Genomic DNA, 16,016 nt, shown 5'->3' on the forward strand with positions numbered 1-16,016 from the left:
TTACTTTGATTTCGTGACGTTTGGCAATTTCTTTAGATTTGGAATAATTCCTGAAAATATGTTTCATCTCAACTCAGTTATCCTACTTTAAAAATAAACATTATTTTAATGGTGGCAAATCTGCCTAACATATTATATACTACATACGGAAGTAAACACCGCCATATTGCTGTCAATTTTAGACAATTCTAGCCAAATTAGGACCTAAAACCTTCCTGGGTCATTCCATTCTCTGTTATCTGTTAATCGACGTGAAAGTTTAGACGGATCTGCTTTCTTACTATGTTTGCATTGAATAAATAACTATTAACAATACCAACCTAGTTTACAATTAACGACGCACGTTTTAATTCAGTTCAATTACACATAATTTGTTAAGTGTGTTTTCTCAACTCCGTTAACAATTTACTTACATTTTTAGAAACCCTTTCCGATCCTTCGTGAGAATGACCCACACGGTGTTACTGTTGATATAACGAGGAAGTCTGTAATGTTTTTTTTTCAAATAATTAATATTTTGCACAAATTTAAAAAGGAGCTTTATGTGAGTATTTAAAAAAAAATGATGAATAAATTAAATATTCACGATAGGAACGACGTACATAATAAAATGCGATCGTACTGATGTAACATATTAACACAATCAAATGATAATAACACAAACAACATAAATAATACTATATTTATATATTGGTTTTCAACTCTGGTAATCAAAGTGTGGTTATTAAAAACACAATAACAACCTGCGGTAGTGGATTGATCAAATATGAAAAAGGTCGTATTTATCAAAAAATAAATTAATCTTAACGATAGGAATTAGATCATAATGTTATCAACTAAAACCGCATAAAATAGATAAAAATCTTACAATATTGTCCATCGATCGGAAAGTTCACAAATGAAATGACTGTTTGGACATTACATTGTTGGCATATAATTTAGAAAAAAACTATTGAGATGTTTTTGTAATGTTTTTGGAGGTTAGTTACCAACACATTAACCAACTAACTAACCATCACGCCGTTTCACCGCAGGGGTAGGCAGAGAGGACGGACCGCCAAACAACTAGATCTTGGCACACACTCCTTGCCTCATCCACATTCATACATCGTCTCATACATACTCTTCTATTATTCTGGCTCTTGACATGGCCCGACTCAAGTATTTGATTCATCTGGTCGTGCCATGTCTTCTTCGGGCGTCTCCGACTTCTGCTACCATTCACATTTGCATCGTATATTCTCCTTACACTCCTTTCTTCGCTCATTCGCACTACATGCCCAAACCGGTGACCGGATAAATCATCACAATGATAATTCATCACATTTTTTTTTTTAAACTTTAAAACTTTTCACAACTTTAAAAAGTTATATAAAGTCATGGAAAGTGATGAAACAAAAACTTTATTAACTGGATTACGTTGTTTAGGTTAGGTTAGGTTAAAAAAAAATTTCATCGTTTCTAATGACTTTATATCACTTTTTAAAATTTTGTTGAATTGTCACTGTGTTGAGTTATCATGGAACCGCCCAAACCATCTAAGCGTCCCTTTCTTGATCTTACTCATTAAACTTACATCAGCCTTGCACTCTTTGCGGATCTCCACATTTCTCACACGATCATACATGGTTTAACATTTTGGTTTTACCACATACGCCTCAGGGATCTCATTTCTACAGCACATTTTATTAATTGAATTGCCTTTCAAATGTATTCAATATGCACAGCAGTTAACATTATTTTTTCTGTTCACTGAAAACATTACCGATATTAATAATAATATAGTAGTGCATTAAAGAGTGTTTTAAACGATCTTTTCAAAACCGAAATTCTTCGATTGCACATACTGAAATAATCGATAATTTCAAAATGCATACTTAAAAATTATTATACCTATAACTATACTGACTGCGCAATACTACATATACATATAAATTCAGTAAGCGCTTGACATTTGTATACACTTGTAAAACAACGACAACCCACCAAAATTCAGGATATATTTCATACAAATATAAGAACACCCCCCCCCCTCGACCGTCCACAATATGAAAGAGCACTACTTAAATTTTCAGGAGGAATTTTCCCTAAAATAAATATGCAATGAGGATCCGGAGAAACAATTCCAGCGGACTCGAAAGCAACTCAACCTGAAGGCGGAAATAATTCCAAGCCCTCGTCTATTATTGATCAACACTCTGAAGCACAAATTCCTGTTCCTACATCCGAATCCTTTATTCAGCCCTATACTTTTCTCGGAAATTTAATTTGGTTTCATATGCGAAATGTTGAATAACTCATTAGCTCAAATAAAAGACCTCTGCGGACTAACAGAGAGAGCGCTGATTTCGGATCAGGAGGTTGCCCGTTCAATCCTGGTCTATGAATGAAAGTAAATTGACGTTTTTTGTTGTAATTTCATTTTAAGCTCAATCCACAATGGCTGCTGAAGAGATTAAAAAAAATAGAATTTGACAGAAAATTATTTCGATTTAGTCCATGAACCAATCGGTAGCAACAAATATGCCGGACACAGAAAATAATATGGATTTTTCGCTAACTGAAGGTGAGAGAATTTTTTGCATTTTTTGCGGAAGAAATTAATTGCAGACGCGTATTCGGATATAGATAGGACACATTTTAAAGTAAGCCTTCAGTTACAGAACAAGTCGCAAAAAGGTTCATCAATAAGAAGACATCTACACTAGAAAACTACACAAATGTTAGCTGATAAAATAATCAATATTTCAAAAAAAAGGTTTGTTTACTATCATTGTTATTTAAAAACGTATAAGGAGCATAGCATAGACATATGAATATTAGTAGACCTGCCCTAAGTGATTAAAAGCGTATTATCCCCACTCCCCATACCGGTTCCATTGAGCCGGCTGGGCTCGCGTACGGCCTCAAGTGATATTTGAAAACGTGACGTCATCATTCTTGTGCGAACTATGGTCGAGGCATCATCGGTTCATTTTACGAAATAACACGGCAAAATGTTTACTTGTACTATGAAAACTGGTAAAAATAGATGCGAAAAAAGAGAATAAACCCAATTGTCGTATTACATTCCATATATAAGCATTATTTTATTTTAGGCATATTCACATCGTATAATATGAATCAGTTGTTACTATCACATCGAGAAACGTCTGGACGCGAAGCACAAAGCTGGTTGGTTGCTGGGAAGTAAATTATGAACATTTATAAAAGTGTCTTAACTAAATACTCTGAAACTAACTACGACTCTGAATATAGAAGCTGCCTTACTTTGCCGAATTTGGACTTCGCAAATTTGTTCATAACGTGGCGAGTAATTTGCGCTCCCATGTAAAAATGTCTATTCATTCAAAGCAGATTTTACTTTTAAGAAGTAAATGGTGATATTATAATGCGAGATGCCTATTTACTGTCAGATTGATTTATTGACGAATCACAGTCATCTTCACTCCCTTCGTTCTTCAACAGTTGATTTTACCCCTCGCCTTTATCTTCTCGTCTATTAATTCCTACGTCTGTGGAGCATAGTAAATAATATGCAGATCTGAATAAAATGAAAAAAACCTATACTACGATGAATTAAAAAAAAGATTGAATCAATTACGTACCATCAAAATAGAAACAACACGATTAACTATGCACCATCACTGTAATACATTCACAGGTTAATAAATTATTATAACTATGAGAACCAATTTATATAATTGAGCTACAAATCCCTCACCAAACATCAAAGCCTTGTCTCTCTACGAAGAAGAAAGGCTATTTTAAGTGGATACAACGATTTTATATAAAATAGATTTTTTGTTAAATCCGCAAATGTAACCGCCTAAATTAAAAGTGTGTACATATATTTAGTCATATAGCCTAGCGTACTTTTGTCTTTTATTGTATAGACTATTTAGTAGATTATTGGTAGGCGGCTTGGGAGAGGAAACAAAGAGAAAGCAGTCAGTCATAAGTATTGAAGGAACTTACCTCCACCGGAAAAATGCCTCTCCGTCATGCCTTCGGCACTTGCCAGTTCCCCATCGAAATCTACAAGGAAAACAAATACATTTAGCACTATAAATTAGCTTTAAAATAGGTTTTCAATGGTCACTAAAATAAAGACAATAGTATACATTATTGCAAAGCGATCCTAAGATGATTTTTCACGAAAAACGAAGTTATAAAAATTATCAAAGTATTGTCAATTATCATTTATATTTCATAGATTATTTCCTTTCAACAAGATTTAATAAATATATACATATATACGTAGATATGTATATATTTCTAGAAACGCGTTTTCTATCCTTCCTCAAACAGTTAATAATAGAAATCAATTTGAAGTTTTTAAATACATATACTGATTTAATATAAATCTACCTCGGAATTGGAAGTAACCTAAATCCATAAAAGTTTTTCCTATCCGATATACATATTTATCTCAATCAGTAAAAATAAATGCACCGGGGAAAAAGGGTACCTAATATAATATTATTAATTATACAATACCTACCACTTATAACAGGGTGATTCGTTTAATGGTACGCATACAATTTCGAACCTAAACGCGAGTCACGAATTACGGGAAAGGAACGAAGCAACTGCAAGCTTCGTTTCGCGCCATTTGCGGTTGCTTCGTTTCTTTCCCACAAGTTGAGGTTCAGGTATGCATACTAATTAGAGATGTTCCGACTAGTCGGCGACTAGTCGGTAAAGCCGACTATCCGGCCACTATTGTAGTCGTCGATTAGTCGGCGACTAATCGGCAAAGAGCGCCGACTATCCGGCTTCTTACGTTGTATGTATTTCTCAATAATATGAATGCGGGGAACTACATGAAATAAAAACCTTGATTATATATTTTTTTTATTTTATAATCAGTCTTATACATTAAAAAAATGTAAAGCAATCTTTCTTTTGGTAATCAGTTTTTAAAATTACTTGCTTGTAAAGAAAACATAATTATGACATTTATTGAACAAAATTAGTACCTATCCTAATTAACATAAAAAACAACATAATATCTTCTTATCTTCAATGAACATTTATAAGTATTTCTTATTATTAAAATAAAAAGTAGATTTTTTAAGTTAACAAACTCAGTTATATGTATTAAAGCAAGATTGTATGTACAAGATGCACAGTAATATTAGTAGTATATATTATATATATATCCAAAAATTCTAAACATGAACTGTTTGATAAAAACAAAAAAAATGAAAAAAAACATATTTCTTATAACCATACCTACATAATCTAATCATATCAAAGTCACAATTGTGACAACCAAAAATATCATAATCTCCTTATATTTTTTATAACTTACTTATATTTTTTAATTAAGGGTAAATTATGATGTAAGAAGACTAAAGCTTCTGCTTCAAACCGTAATCGGCTTAGCCGACTAGTCGGCCGACTAGTCGGTCTTATTACAACCGACTAATCGGCTAGTCGGCTAGTCGGCGAAAGTCATAATCGGCACATCTCTAATACTAATGCAACATTTCAAAGTTAAAAAGGGCACCCTCCCATTTACTTGAAATAAGAAAGTTTGTAAACAAAAACCACCAATTCTTCGGAAATAAATTAAGTTTACGATGGGAGAAGAAGTGAGTTTTCGAGAAATTGCATTCTTACAATTACACCTACCAGCCTACCAGTGATAAACGGGTAGGCGACAAACTGATCTGTATAAAAATGTTCCTATGACATTTCGAAAATACGCCAATTCAAAGGTTATGCTGCGTATACATTGGCGAGCCGAAACCCGAGCCTCGCCTCGAATTATGGGAAAGGAACCAAGCAACCGCAAGCGGCGTTTCGCGCCATTTGCTGTTGCTTCGTTTCTTTCCCAAATTGGCGGCTTGGCTCGCGTTTCGGTTCGCAAATGTATCCGTACCTTTATATAATATACACTTCTCTTTGTAAAATTACCTATAATAATGTATCGACATGAATAAGCCTTCAAGACGTGAATTTATAAATAAAAAAATAAAGGATTGGACTATTCTGCCGCAGTGACTAAAAACACAGTTTCTTCCTGGAGACTCAAGGAATACATTGTATTTAAAAAAATTACAACGGCAGTGTTCTCCAATTATGTAAAACACTTAACCCCTCCAGCGTTTGAGGGTCATATATGACCGGGGTCCATATTTCATAAAACTATTTTATCTTTTTTTCTATTATGCGGAAATACTTAATTTTTGTTGATGTTAGAAAGAAAGTTAATACCTTTTCCAGTTTTCCTCAAATATTTATACTGGAATCCAGTAATAAAATCCTAAAAATAGCCAAAATTAATAATTCATATTTCGCGCCGCCATCATAACAATCGGTTTAACTTTAAAAAATATTTTTTCAAGTTTTCCTCAAATATTTATACTGGAATCCATTAATAAAATCCTAAAAATAGCCAAAATTAATAATTCATATTTCGCGCCGCCATCGTAACAATCGGTTTAACTTTAAAAAATATTTTTTTTATTATATGAACGAGATAAAAGTGAATGTCCAGTTTTCTTACAAATTCCCCAATTAAAAAAAGTTCTCTTAATTTTTTAATGATTGGAGTAAAACATTACGTAAAAATGTGGTTGGCATTGTTGACAACATTTTATTATTTAGAAATAGTAATGTTTATTTTAAATGCATACACCGGAAATATAATTTTATCTAATTAGAAAAACAGTATTTGTTTTTAGGGAAAATTAAAAAATAAGATGTATATAGCGCATTTTAAATACACAGAAAACATTACAAACTGTACAAAAGTGATGAAAGTACAGAAAGGTTAAACGGTGACCCATTATTGATTAGGAAAAAATTCGGAAGGTTAAAATCAACGTAGGGAATTATCAGTGGACGTGGATTATCAGGAAATTTGTGGACGAAGATTATTAATGTTTATAAATCAAGTAATATGAGGGTTGTAGAAGAAACAAGGAATAATAACAATTAACAAAAGTAGATACAGCACTTTTCGTTAATGAAATAATGTAGTTCCCCAAACAAAACAAAAAACATCACAGTTTCATATTCTTATAAATTCACGTTTTATCTTTTTACCAAGGGCCGCTATTTCAGTTATATTTAGTAATGGAATCAACAGCCGGCATATAGAGAAGATGTAATTCTGGGAGTGACATTGCATTCAAATGATTAAGACACTTTTTAAAAATAAGAACTACTATATGTTGTACACACCTCATTAGAACTAATAAATAAATAAAACATATTTATACACAACCAATCATCACAATTATGGGAGTAATTAACTATAAAAATACGTAAAGACAGGGATAATTATACTTTTTAAGCCCTCGTATTCCCAATTTCTACCGATTTATAAAAAGTTTCTCTTTAAGTTTTTAAGATCTAAAAAAATATATGTTATTTTTGAAGATAATAAATATCTGTACATTTGTTATGGCGAAGCGTTAATTATTTGAAATTCCCTCTATAGAAAAAATCTAAAAATAAGCTCCGAAAATGATTTAAAACATGTTTTATTCTGTTATTTAATATGTTATAGCCATGAAAAAATTCACAGTGTATCTTTAACTGCAACTAAAGCATTTGTCGAGAAATTTTTGCTCTATTTCAAAAGTACCGCGTTATTAAATATTTTCACTATCATCGCTTAATTGTTATCGTTTTTCAATATTAGCCCCCTCCCTCTAACATTAATATTTAAATATCTCCCTTTCAAACCATCTTTAAACGCTTACTACGGGGCCTTAATAACAGTGGGCACAACAAAAGCATTAATTACTACTCATTAAAGCATTTAACAATATGCTGTTCCCTCGATAAAACATATTCAACAGTACTTAAATCAGAAAATCTAAGTGCTGAACAAAAAAAAACTCCACGGAGAAAACTTGTTAATATAAAATATTGATAATTTATAAAAAATCTCTTCTTATTATTCGTATTCCGGTTAAAAATGGGACTTCAGACTTTTAACCAATGAATTGATGAGTTTCCTAATAAACTATCTGTAAAACACGATTGTGTTATGGCGATGTCAGAAAACGTGTTCATAATTTTTTTTAATATTTTTGCATTTCGTCATTGCGTACCTACTATAATGACAAACGCAGGTGCATGAACACGTGTTCCAATATATTATGAATAAACTTAAGTTTATTAGGAAAGTGAATGCTATCCCGTTTGTAACAGTACTGATTTTTCTCCGTGTCGAAAGGTGATCGTGATCTCTGGCATCATGAAAATTGAATAGCATTTCTGACTATATTTTTTAGAGTAACGTAAGCTGGTAAAGTCATTCCCATAAATAGCTATCCAAAAATATGGCGTATTGTTCAATATGAAAACTAAAGTTGAAATTCGGATGAAGCAGGTAGTTAGTTAGTTAGTGGGGGTTCGTGTCCTATCTCTCATCAGGAGTTCAATCGAAGATTAAAACAGGGAGAAAAAAAATTCAGATAAATGTAAAAAATCCTATGTTGATCTTTTGCATACTGTACAATAATATTGTAAATGCAAATATTTTTCCCTAGATCTAAGAGAATTTCATCACATCACCGCACCAGAGATTAGCGACGTAGCTACAAGATAGAATTTGACTATTCATTAAAATTATTAATACGTCTGTGTCTGTAGCCACAGACATTCCTCAATTGTAATGTATATAGTTAAAAAATATAATGTCGTAGATTAGAAAAATAGTTTTAAATACAAAAATCATAGTCGACATAAAAGGTAATATCTTCAGTAATTAACTTTTTTTAATAATAACTGAAAACATCTCAGAAAAATATTGTTTTCGCTAAATGCAATTCAGTACAAATTTGGTGTTAACCCTTCAGTACTTTCATCACATTTGTTCAGCTTGCAATATTTTCAAATGCGCTATACACGGTGTCCGGAAACTCGTAGTACAAGCGGAAAACTGGAGAATCTACACCACATGGGGAACCCAAAAAAACATAAAGTTTTTTGATTTGAGCATTTTCAAAAAAAAAAAAAAAAACCAAAAAAATATTTTTTTCGGCTATTTTAGGGTTAAAGTTTTTTCTGGTGTTTAGGGTTGAATAACAGATGTTTTAACCCTGCAGAGCAGAAATATTTTATGATTACACCGGGTTAAATGAAGGTTGATTTCAAAATAATGCTTCAAATCCGAGTTTCTTCATTTGTTTTACTTTCAAATAGTTTTAATTAGTTGGGTACTTTGATCTTCAGTAATAATTTATAAGAATTTGATTAAAAAAAAAAAAAAAAAAATCAACTTCAAACTCGATTTACTCGATAACGAAAGCTCAAATAAAAAAAAAATATACTACAAAATCGACTCCAAATGTGATGTAGATTCACCAGTTTCCCGCTTGTACTACGAGTTTCCGGACACCCTGTATACATCTTATTTTTTTTAATTTTGCGTAAAACAAATAATGTTTTAGAAACTAGATACAATTATCTTTCCGGTGTATGCATTTTAAATAAATATTACTATTTATAAATAATAAACTTTTAATATTAAACGTGAAAATATTGTCAAAAACGCTAACCATATTTTTACTCCAATCATAGAAAAATCGAGAGAACACAATATTTCGAAAACACGTTCGTTTTGTACCTTCACTGTTATCTCGTTCATATAATAAAAATAAGATATAATTTTTAAAGTTAAACCGATTGTTACGATAACAGCGCGAAAAACGAATTATTCATTTTGGCAATTATTAGGATTTTATTTATGGATTCTAGTTTAAATATTTGAGGCATCTAGAAAGGATTATTATTTTCTTTCTAATGCCAAAAAAAATATGTATTTCCTCATGATAGAAAAAAATATAAAAATACTTTTATAAAATATGGACGACTGGTCATATATGACCCTCAAACGCTGGAGGGGTTAACAAATCCGCAGGTTCTGCTCTGCCCGCGCTGCCGCCACTATTATGTTTTTGTATGAACCTAAGAAACATGACAGACGGTCCCATTTGGAGATCCATGATCTGAGGTGCTGATATTCATAACACACATATAGGATTAGTAGGTACTAGTATCATTCGGAGGGGACTATTTTTAGCACGGAATTTGAATGGCGCTGTGTTTAAAATTTGGTGGTTTGATTTATTTATTTTCTTATATTTTTATAATTGTTAATTGCACAAACGCACTTCCGAGAAAATCGCAACGACTAGTCAAATTATGAAGCCAACAGAATAACTCGAGCTAAGATAAAGATCTTGAAACCCTGGGGTTAGCCATGACACGACTAGTCCAGAGGCCAGGCCGACTATAGTACAGGCCATGGCGGGTGGCGGATTTTTAAGTATCACGTGACCAAGTAAGTGTCAGCGAAAACGACAGTTTGCAAATGGCGGCGATTGTTGTTGATACTCGCCGATTTGTGTGTTGTTTTACCGCAAGCATATTCAAATAAACAGAGGATTAGACTATTTTAGACAGTGAAGTTTACTTAGCGACAGCACTAGCACAACCATGTCTGTAATCTAGTAGGCCTAGTCTAGGTGCATCCCAACAACACTCTTTCCTAACACCTTCCCCCACAACATACCCCGATTGGGGATGCCATAGAACCATTGGCTTCGAGCAGACATTCACATTAAAAAAATGGTTAAAAATTCACGAAAGAATGATGTCACGATGTTGATTATATTAAATTGAATGAGGATATAAATCCTAAAATGTGTATAAATGAGGAAGTTTGGTATTTTCGTATGTAAACATCGAAAGAGGAATTATTATAATATCTAGATTCATCATCTGCAGACCGTTGTGCAGAATTGGCGGAGGTTCACCAGATAATTACTACACTGGAGCTAGAGAGAGAGCGTGGGAATACCACCGGCGCTTACCGGAGTGATTGCTTTTGTCGTATCAACAGTGTTGAGCTCTTCTTTATAAGTAATGTATCAACAAACAGATAATTAGCTATGAATTTTCGGCGTCATTGTTTGGGTATAGAGTTATGTTAAAAAAAAAATGATATTTTCCCGTCAGTTAATAATAATTAACGACAACCTAATTACAATCATTGTAAAAACATTGGATTTTAAATAAGTATGCGATAATCGAGGCGCCCCCTAAATAAATAAAAAGATCAACAGTTGAAATAAAATAATAAATCTAAAATGATATACATAGGACTTCAAAGTAAATCTAACAATGTATTTATTTGCGTTATAAACCGTCTTTAAGCGTTCATATTTTACAAAGTTGGGAATTTTTATATCACTGACCAATAAAATAAGGACATCTAAAATTTAAGAGCATATTAAAAAAAAATCATACCAATACAATATATGTAGTTTTGATGAACTACTGAAAGGTACAAAAAGTGTATTTTTTTAAAATATTTTCTAGGTTTAAATTTAAACATGGAATGGATTATCAGTAAATAACAATGAGAGAAAGTGGTGTTATTAAATTAAAACTGCTGTTATTCTGCTATTCAAACTTATTTTATTCAATTCAAACTGCTGTTATTCAAACTTATTTCATTCAATTCAAAATGAAAGCAAAACAGGAAAAAAAGGAAATGTGATGAAAAAAAACAATAAAATAATAAGTTTTCTGACATATTCGATGGAATGCAATGATGGTGGTCGAGTTGTAGGGGTAGTGTGTTCAATTCCTCGGCTGGCTAAGTCCTCCATCACAACACAAGCAACATTTTCAGCTTACTGTGGTGGTAGTAGGAGATTTTAAAATATTGTCAGGTTATTCGTAATCCGGGAATGTTTGTCTTTCTTAAAAAAAAATGTTATTTTCTTAAGAATATTATGAATTTAGCGGGGTTCATGTTAAAAAAACCGATGTCTGTGCATAAACTATTAAATTAGCTTCAGCTTTTTTTTATACATACATTTACGAGATAATAAATATATTGCTTACATTTGAAATTAATATTATACATATAATACGTACGAGCTATCAATAAAATTATGAATTATCTTATAAATCATTAATTACTATGTCTCTAATAACTCGGCTTTGATCAAGAGTTTTTGAGGTTCATGGAGACATCGTTTTCATCATTTCGCATGCGATAAGAAACGTGTATGAAAAACTTTTTTGATCTCTTTATGTTTGTTTTATATGTAGAACAATGAGGGTTCCCCACTATTGAAGCGTACTCCAGGTGACTTCAGACGAATGGTATACATATACCTACGTACCCTACGTCTCTTAGATCGAGAATCTTAAATGTTTGTGGATTTTTGAAAACTGAACTTACTTACGAAGTATAAATCCTAGCTAGTTCAAAGCCTTCGACTTATATACCTAAGACTTCAAAGTAAATCTAACAAGGTATACCGAGGACTTTAAAGTAAATTCCCAGATGTAAAGTAAGCCTAGGCATTCAAATATTGTATTTTTCTCTTTATAAAAAATATACTTTTTTTTAAATAATACAAAAATAACGATACTTTTTATAAAATACAAATGACGCATCCGCGATGGCAACAAAATCAGTTACGGTTCATTGATTGGACCACTTGATGGAAATTTCTGTTTTCTTAAAGGTAACAGAAAAATAAACAATTAGCTAAATAACAAATAAAATTTATTATATTAGAAAAAAGGCTCCGGTCACTGGAACTTACGGAGAAAGTCATTCTGTTACAGAAACCTTACAATCGTTTTGTACATTTCATTTATAACTAATGTATTTTGTGGCTAAAGAAGGAGGTAGCGCGACGCCTCATAATATAAGTTAGTTTTATCATAACTCAAAAATTGATCACATAACGTGCTAATTTTGGTTATATTACCCACACACAGGCAGTGCCTTAATGGATTCCCATTACATATTTAATTTTGTTTTCTATTTTATATTTATAATATCTGTATGTATTTTTTTTAAATGTACTTAATATTTTATCTGTGTAAAAATAATAGGAAAAAATCAGAAACCATCACCGGCACTGGTGCAGTCTATCGGTGAAAACCAAAGATATTAGAAGAATATTTCTTCTAATATCTTTGGTGAAAACAAATTAACCACTTCATAAGAATTAAGAACCAATTCAGGGTTCAATGAAAGATCCATTGCAAACCGCTGGTCTACATTTGTGTGATTTATTCAAAATAATATTATACTCTTCATCACCAATATTACCAGAAAAATTTAATTTTCAAAAACATGTTTTTCATTGTCGATGTTGTGATCCGATCACAACAAGGCAGCTATTTTAATTTTTTTTATTTATTGTTTTGTGTTTAATTCTGTGTTTAATTCTTTATTTATTGTTTTTGTGTTTAATTCAGCTATTTTAACCTTGGGCAAAATTATTTTATTTATTTAGACTTGAGGCATTCGTATTATAATAATGTAGTTACTTATGTCCTTATATTGTGGTAGGATCAATTTAGAGGTTGTTGGTTTGTTATCCACACCTTATCCCCATGTTCCCGGCTGCGGCTCCCGGACTGTGAGAGGCGGATGTGAACAAAGTGAAGGCATGCTTGTTTGAATTGAGAACGGTGTGGCCAGTAAAGGTATGATGATGGATTCGCCCCCCTTCAAATATTACCGAAGGGTAAACGGAGAACGTACCGAACTTTACATTTTATATTTTTTTCAATGCAGCTGTAAACTAGACAAACGTATAGTGTGGCCATCCAGTCAAGTTCAGTTTTGTAGGTTATATTTACGGCTTCTTCCATGCGTACCCCTTTGCAAGATTTTAACTTTTTACAAAAAAAAGTTGTATTTATGTAAAGTGTACATTTATAAAGGTAGTTTTGCAAGTTCGGGTATGAATTGCATAAATATTTGAAAATGACAATTTTACTATCATTTTCCGCTGATTGTTGTGGCCAACTGATAATAAATTGGGCGTACAAGTTCGTAGAAAAAAACATTTAATCAGAAATTGGTCGAATTTTTTGAATTATACTATTTATTTTTTTGGTTCGCTTTTCTTGGGGTAGGCACAGATTTTCAGCATTTGTGGACTGCATCACTGGAATAGTTATATAGGCATTGAGACAAAAGGAAAACAAGGTTTGTGTCAAATGACGATTTATTATTTTACCGATTGTGAAGTCTACGTCACATGCAGAGAAAATATTTTTTAGTTAGTATTGAATTAAAATAACGATTATTAGTAAAAGAGAAATTTAACTATCTGTACATAAATAGAATAAATATAAATCGAGTAAAGTAAACTCGTTGGGATACACCCTTCGCTCCATTGTATAATCACAACACGACATATTTGAATGCCGTTAAATACTATGAGCTGTGAGCAGGTAAAACTATTCGATAAAAAACAGCGTTTCGTTGCAGTACAAATACATAATACATGGCGGATCTATATCTGACGACGTGTAACTTACAATTCGATAAACAGTAATGTTGTCGAAATTAAAGTGATGTTCGGTAAGTTTGCACGAGCGAGAGAAATTAATGTCGTGACATGTCAACAACGGAGCTAACAGCTAACCTAAGATACTTTAGTTAATAAACGCTTGACCATTAGCTGTTTTCATAAGAACCTCGATGTAAAAAAATACATCGATCACAATGCTCAATGTTGTATCTAAATATGGTAATCTTGCCACATCCTTCGAGCCAATAATAAGATTTTAGCGAATGTTAATGCACTTGACGTGTAAACTTTGGAAGATAAATAAGTATTCGGCGATAAATACTAGGCGATCAACAATACATAAAATGATCATCATTCCGGCATTGAAATAGAATACTCGGAGTGGGCAAAACGATGAATGTATTTAAATTTGTCAATTGAGCAAACAATAAGCAAGCACTAACTTTTCTAATGCGGATACGGAATGTCGGAAAAATCAAAGATTTTTATGGAAATCACCACCCTAATCACCAAACTGACATGTGCGTAAAGTAATTACACATAAATCATGATACCTATGTTATATTTGTGTTAACAATATTACACAGAATACAAAAATTGTACACTGAAATTAATTCCCATCGTACTAAATGAAAAGTTCAGAGAATGGTCCCGTTTAGATAAAAATATCTTACCTTTCAGACGTCTTAAGGCCGCCAATGTAACTTGAATCGATTACACATTAACATTGGAACTTCACAGTAATATTTTGCTAATTATTGAACACTTTAAATAATCAAATTGTGACAAGAACTAGAAAACCCATCTCGAAGATGGCGACCGCCCGCTACTGCAGATTTAACATTTTCGATCTGTCACTTCCCTAAATCATCCAATTATTGTGCACTTTTGATATCACGTTACACTTTTAAAACACTAAAGAGTAATAAATATTATAAATCTTCACTTATAGACCTACCACAATATAAAACGTAACAAATATTTATTGTAAATAGTTTACTACATGCTTTTGATATACATTTTTGTTTTGCAAAGGTGAAGAGACTGACGTCAGGCGAAGAAGCAGGCTGCAGGGTTGACAATATACCGGTAACATGTGCTGTTAATCCGACACTACTGTAGATAGGTAGGCGCGTAGTACCTTCAACACCGTGATAAGGTTAGCTTACTACTAAAGCGGCATATTTATTCAATTCTGGCTTTTCAATTTAAAATACATCTATTTAGCTATAGCCGCCATTTACTTAACAACAAACGTGCGATGGCGTTACATTGACAATAAAGTAATGCTTCAAGAATAAGTTTGTAATTGGCGGGCTAATACATATATTGACACAGTACGATTATTGTTCAGTTGTCACTGCCATGTTACTATATTATTTTTTATCAAATTGGAATTCTGCCCACCCTGATTATAATACTTTGCGAGACGAATTTCATAATTCGTTTATAAAATAAAAGGGATATGAAAAATTGTAGATGAAACACAATTTCAACGATGTTATGTCGCATGGCAAATGCTACTGGGACAGTTTTTTTTACATGATGAATTACCAGTTTTGATAATTTTTTTGAACTTATACAAGGTGTCCGGTAAAGTGCGCTAACTTCGGGAGGTGATTCTACGTGATGGTAGAAGTAAAAAAGATTAACAACTCTTTTTGAAATTCCAATGTTTATTTTCCCATA

The 16,016-nt window shown here is 32.2% G+C and overlaps 1 protein-coding gene across 1 annotated transcript in view; it reads right to left on the reverse strand.

Moving 5' to 3' along the window:
* Tlk (Tousled-like kinase) overlaps positions 1-15,353 on the reverse strand; it is a 104,198-nt gene extending 88,845 nt beyond the window's left edge. Inside the window, exons 1-2 of the mRNA XM_089634992.1 lie at positions 15,002-15,353; positions 3,979-4,038 (exon numbers count right to left, since the gene is read on the reverse strand). Of these exons, the coding sequence (XP_089491118.1) occupies positions 3,979-4,006 (28 nt within the window). The 5' untranslated portion in view covers positions 4,007-4,038; positions 15,002-15,353. The remainder of the gene's footprint in view (positions 1-3,978; positions 4,039-15,001) is intronic.
* Positions 15,354-16,016: the final 663 nt, after the last annotated feature.

This window comes from Hesperophylax consimilis, chromosome 8, assembly GCF_061612785.1.
Source record: "Hesperophylax consimilis isolate HC1 chromosome 8, BYU_Hcon_1.0, whole genome shotgun sequence".
Lineage (NCBI taxonomy): Eukaryota > Metazoa > Arthropoda > Insecta > Trichoptera > Limnephilidae > Hesperophylax > Hesperophylax consimilis.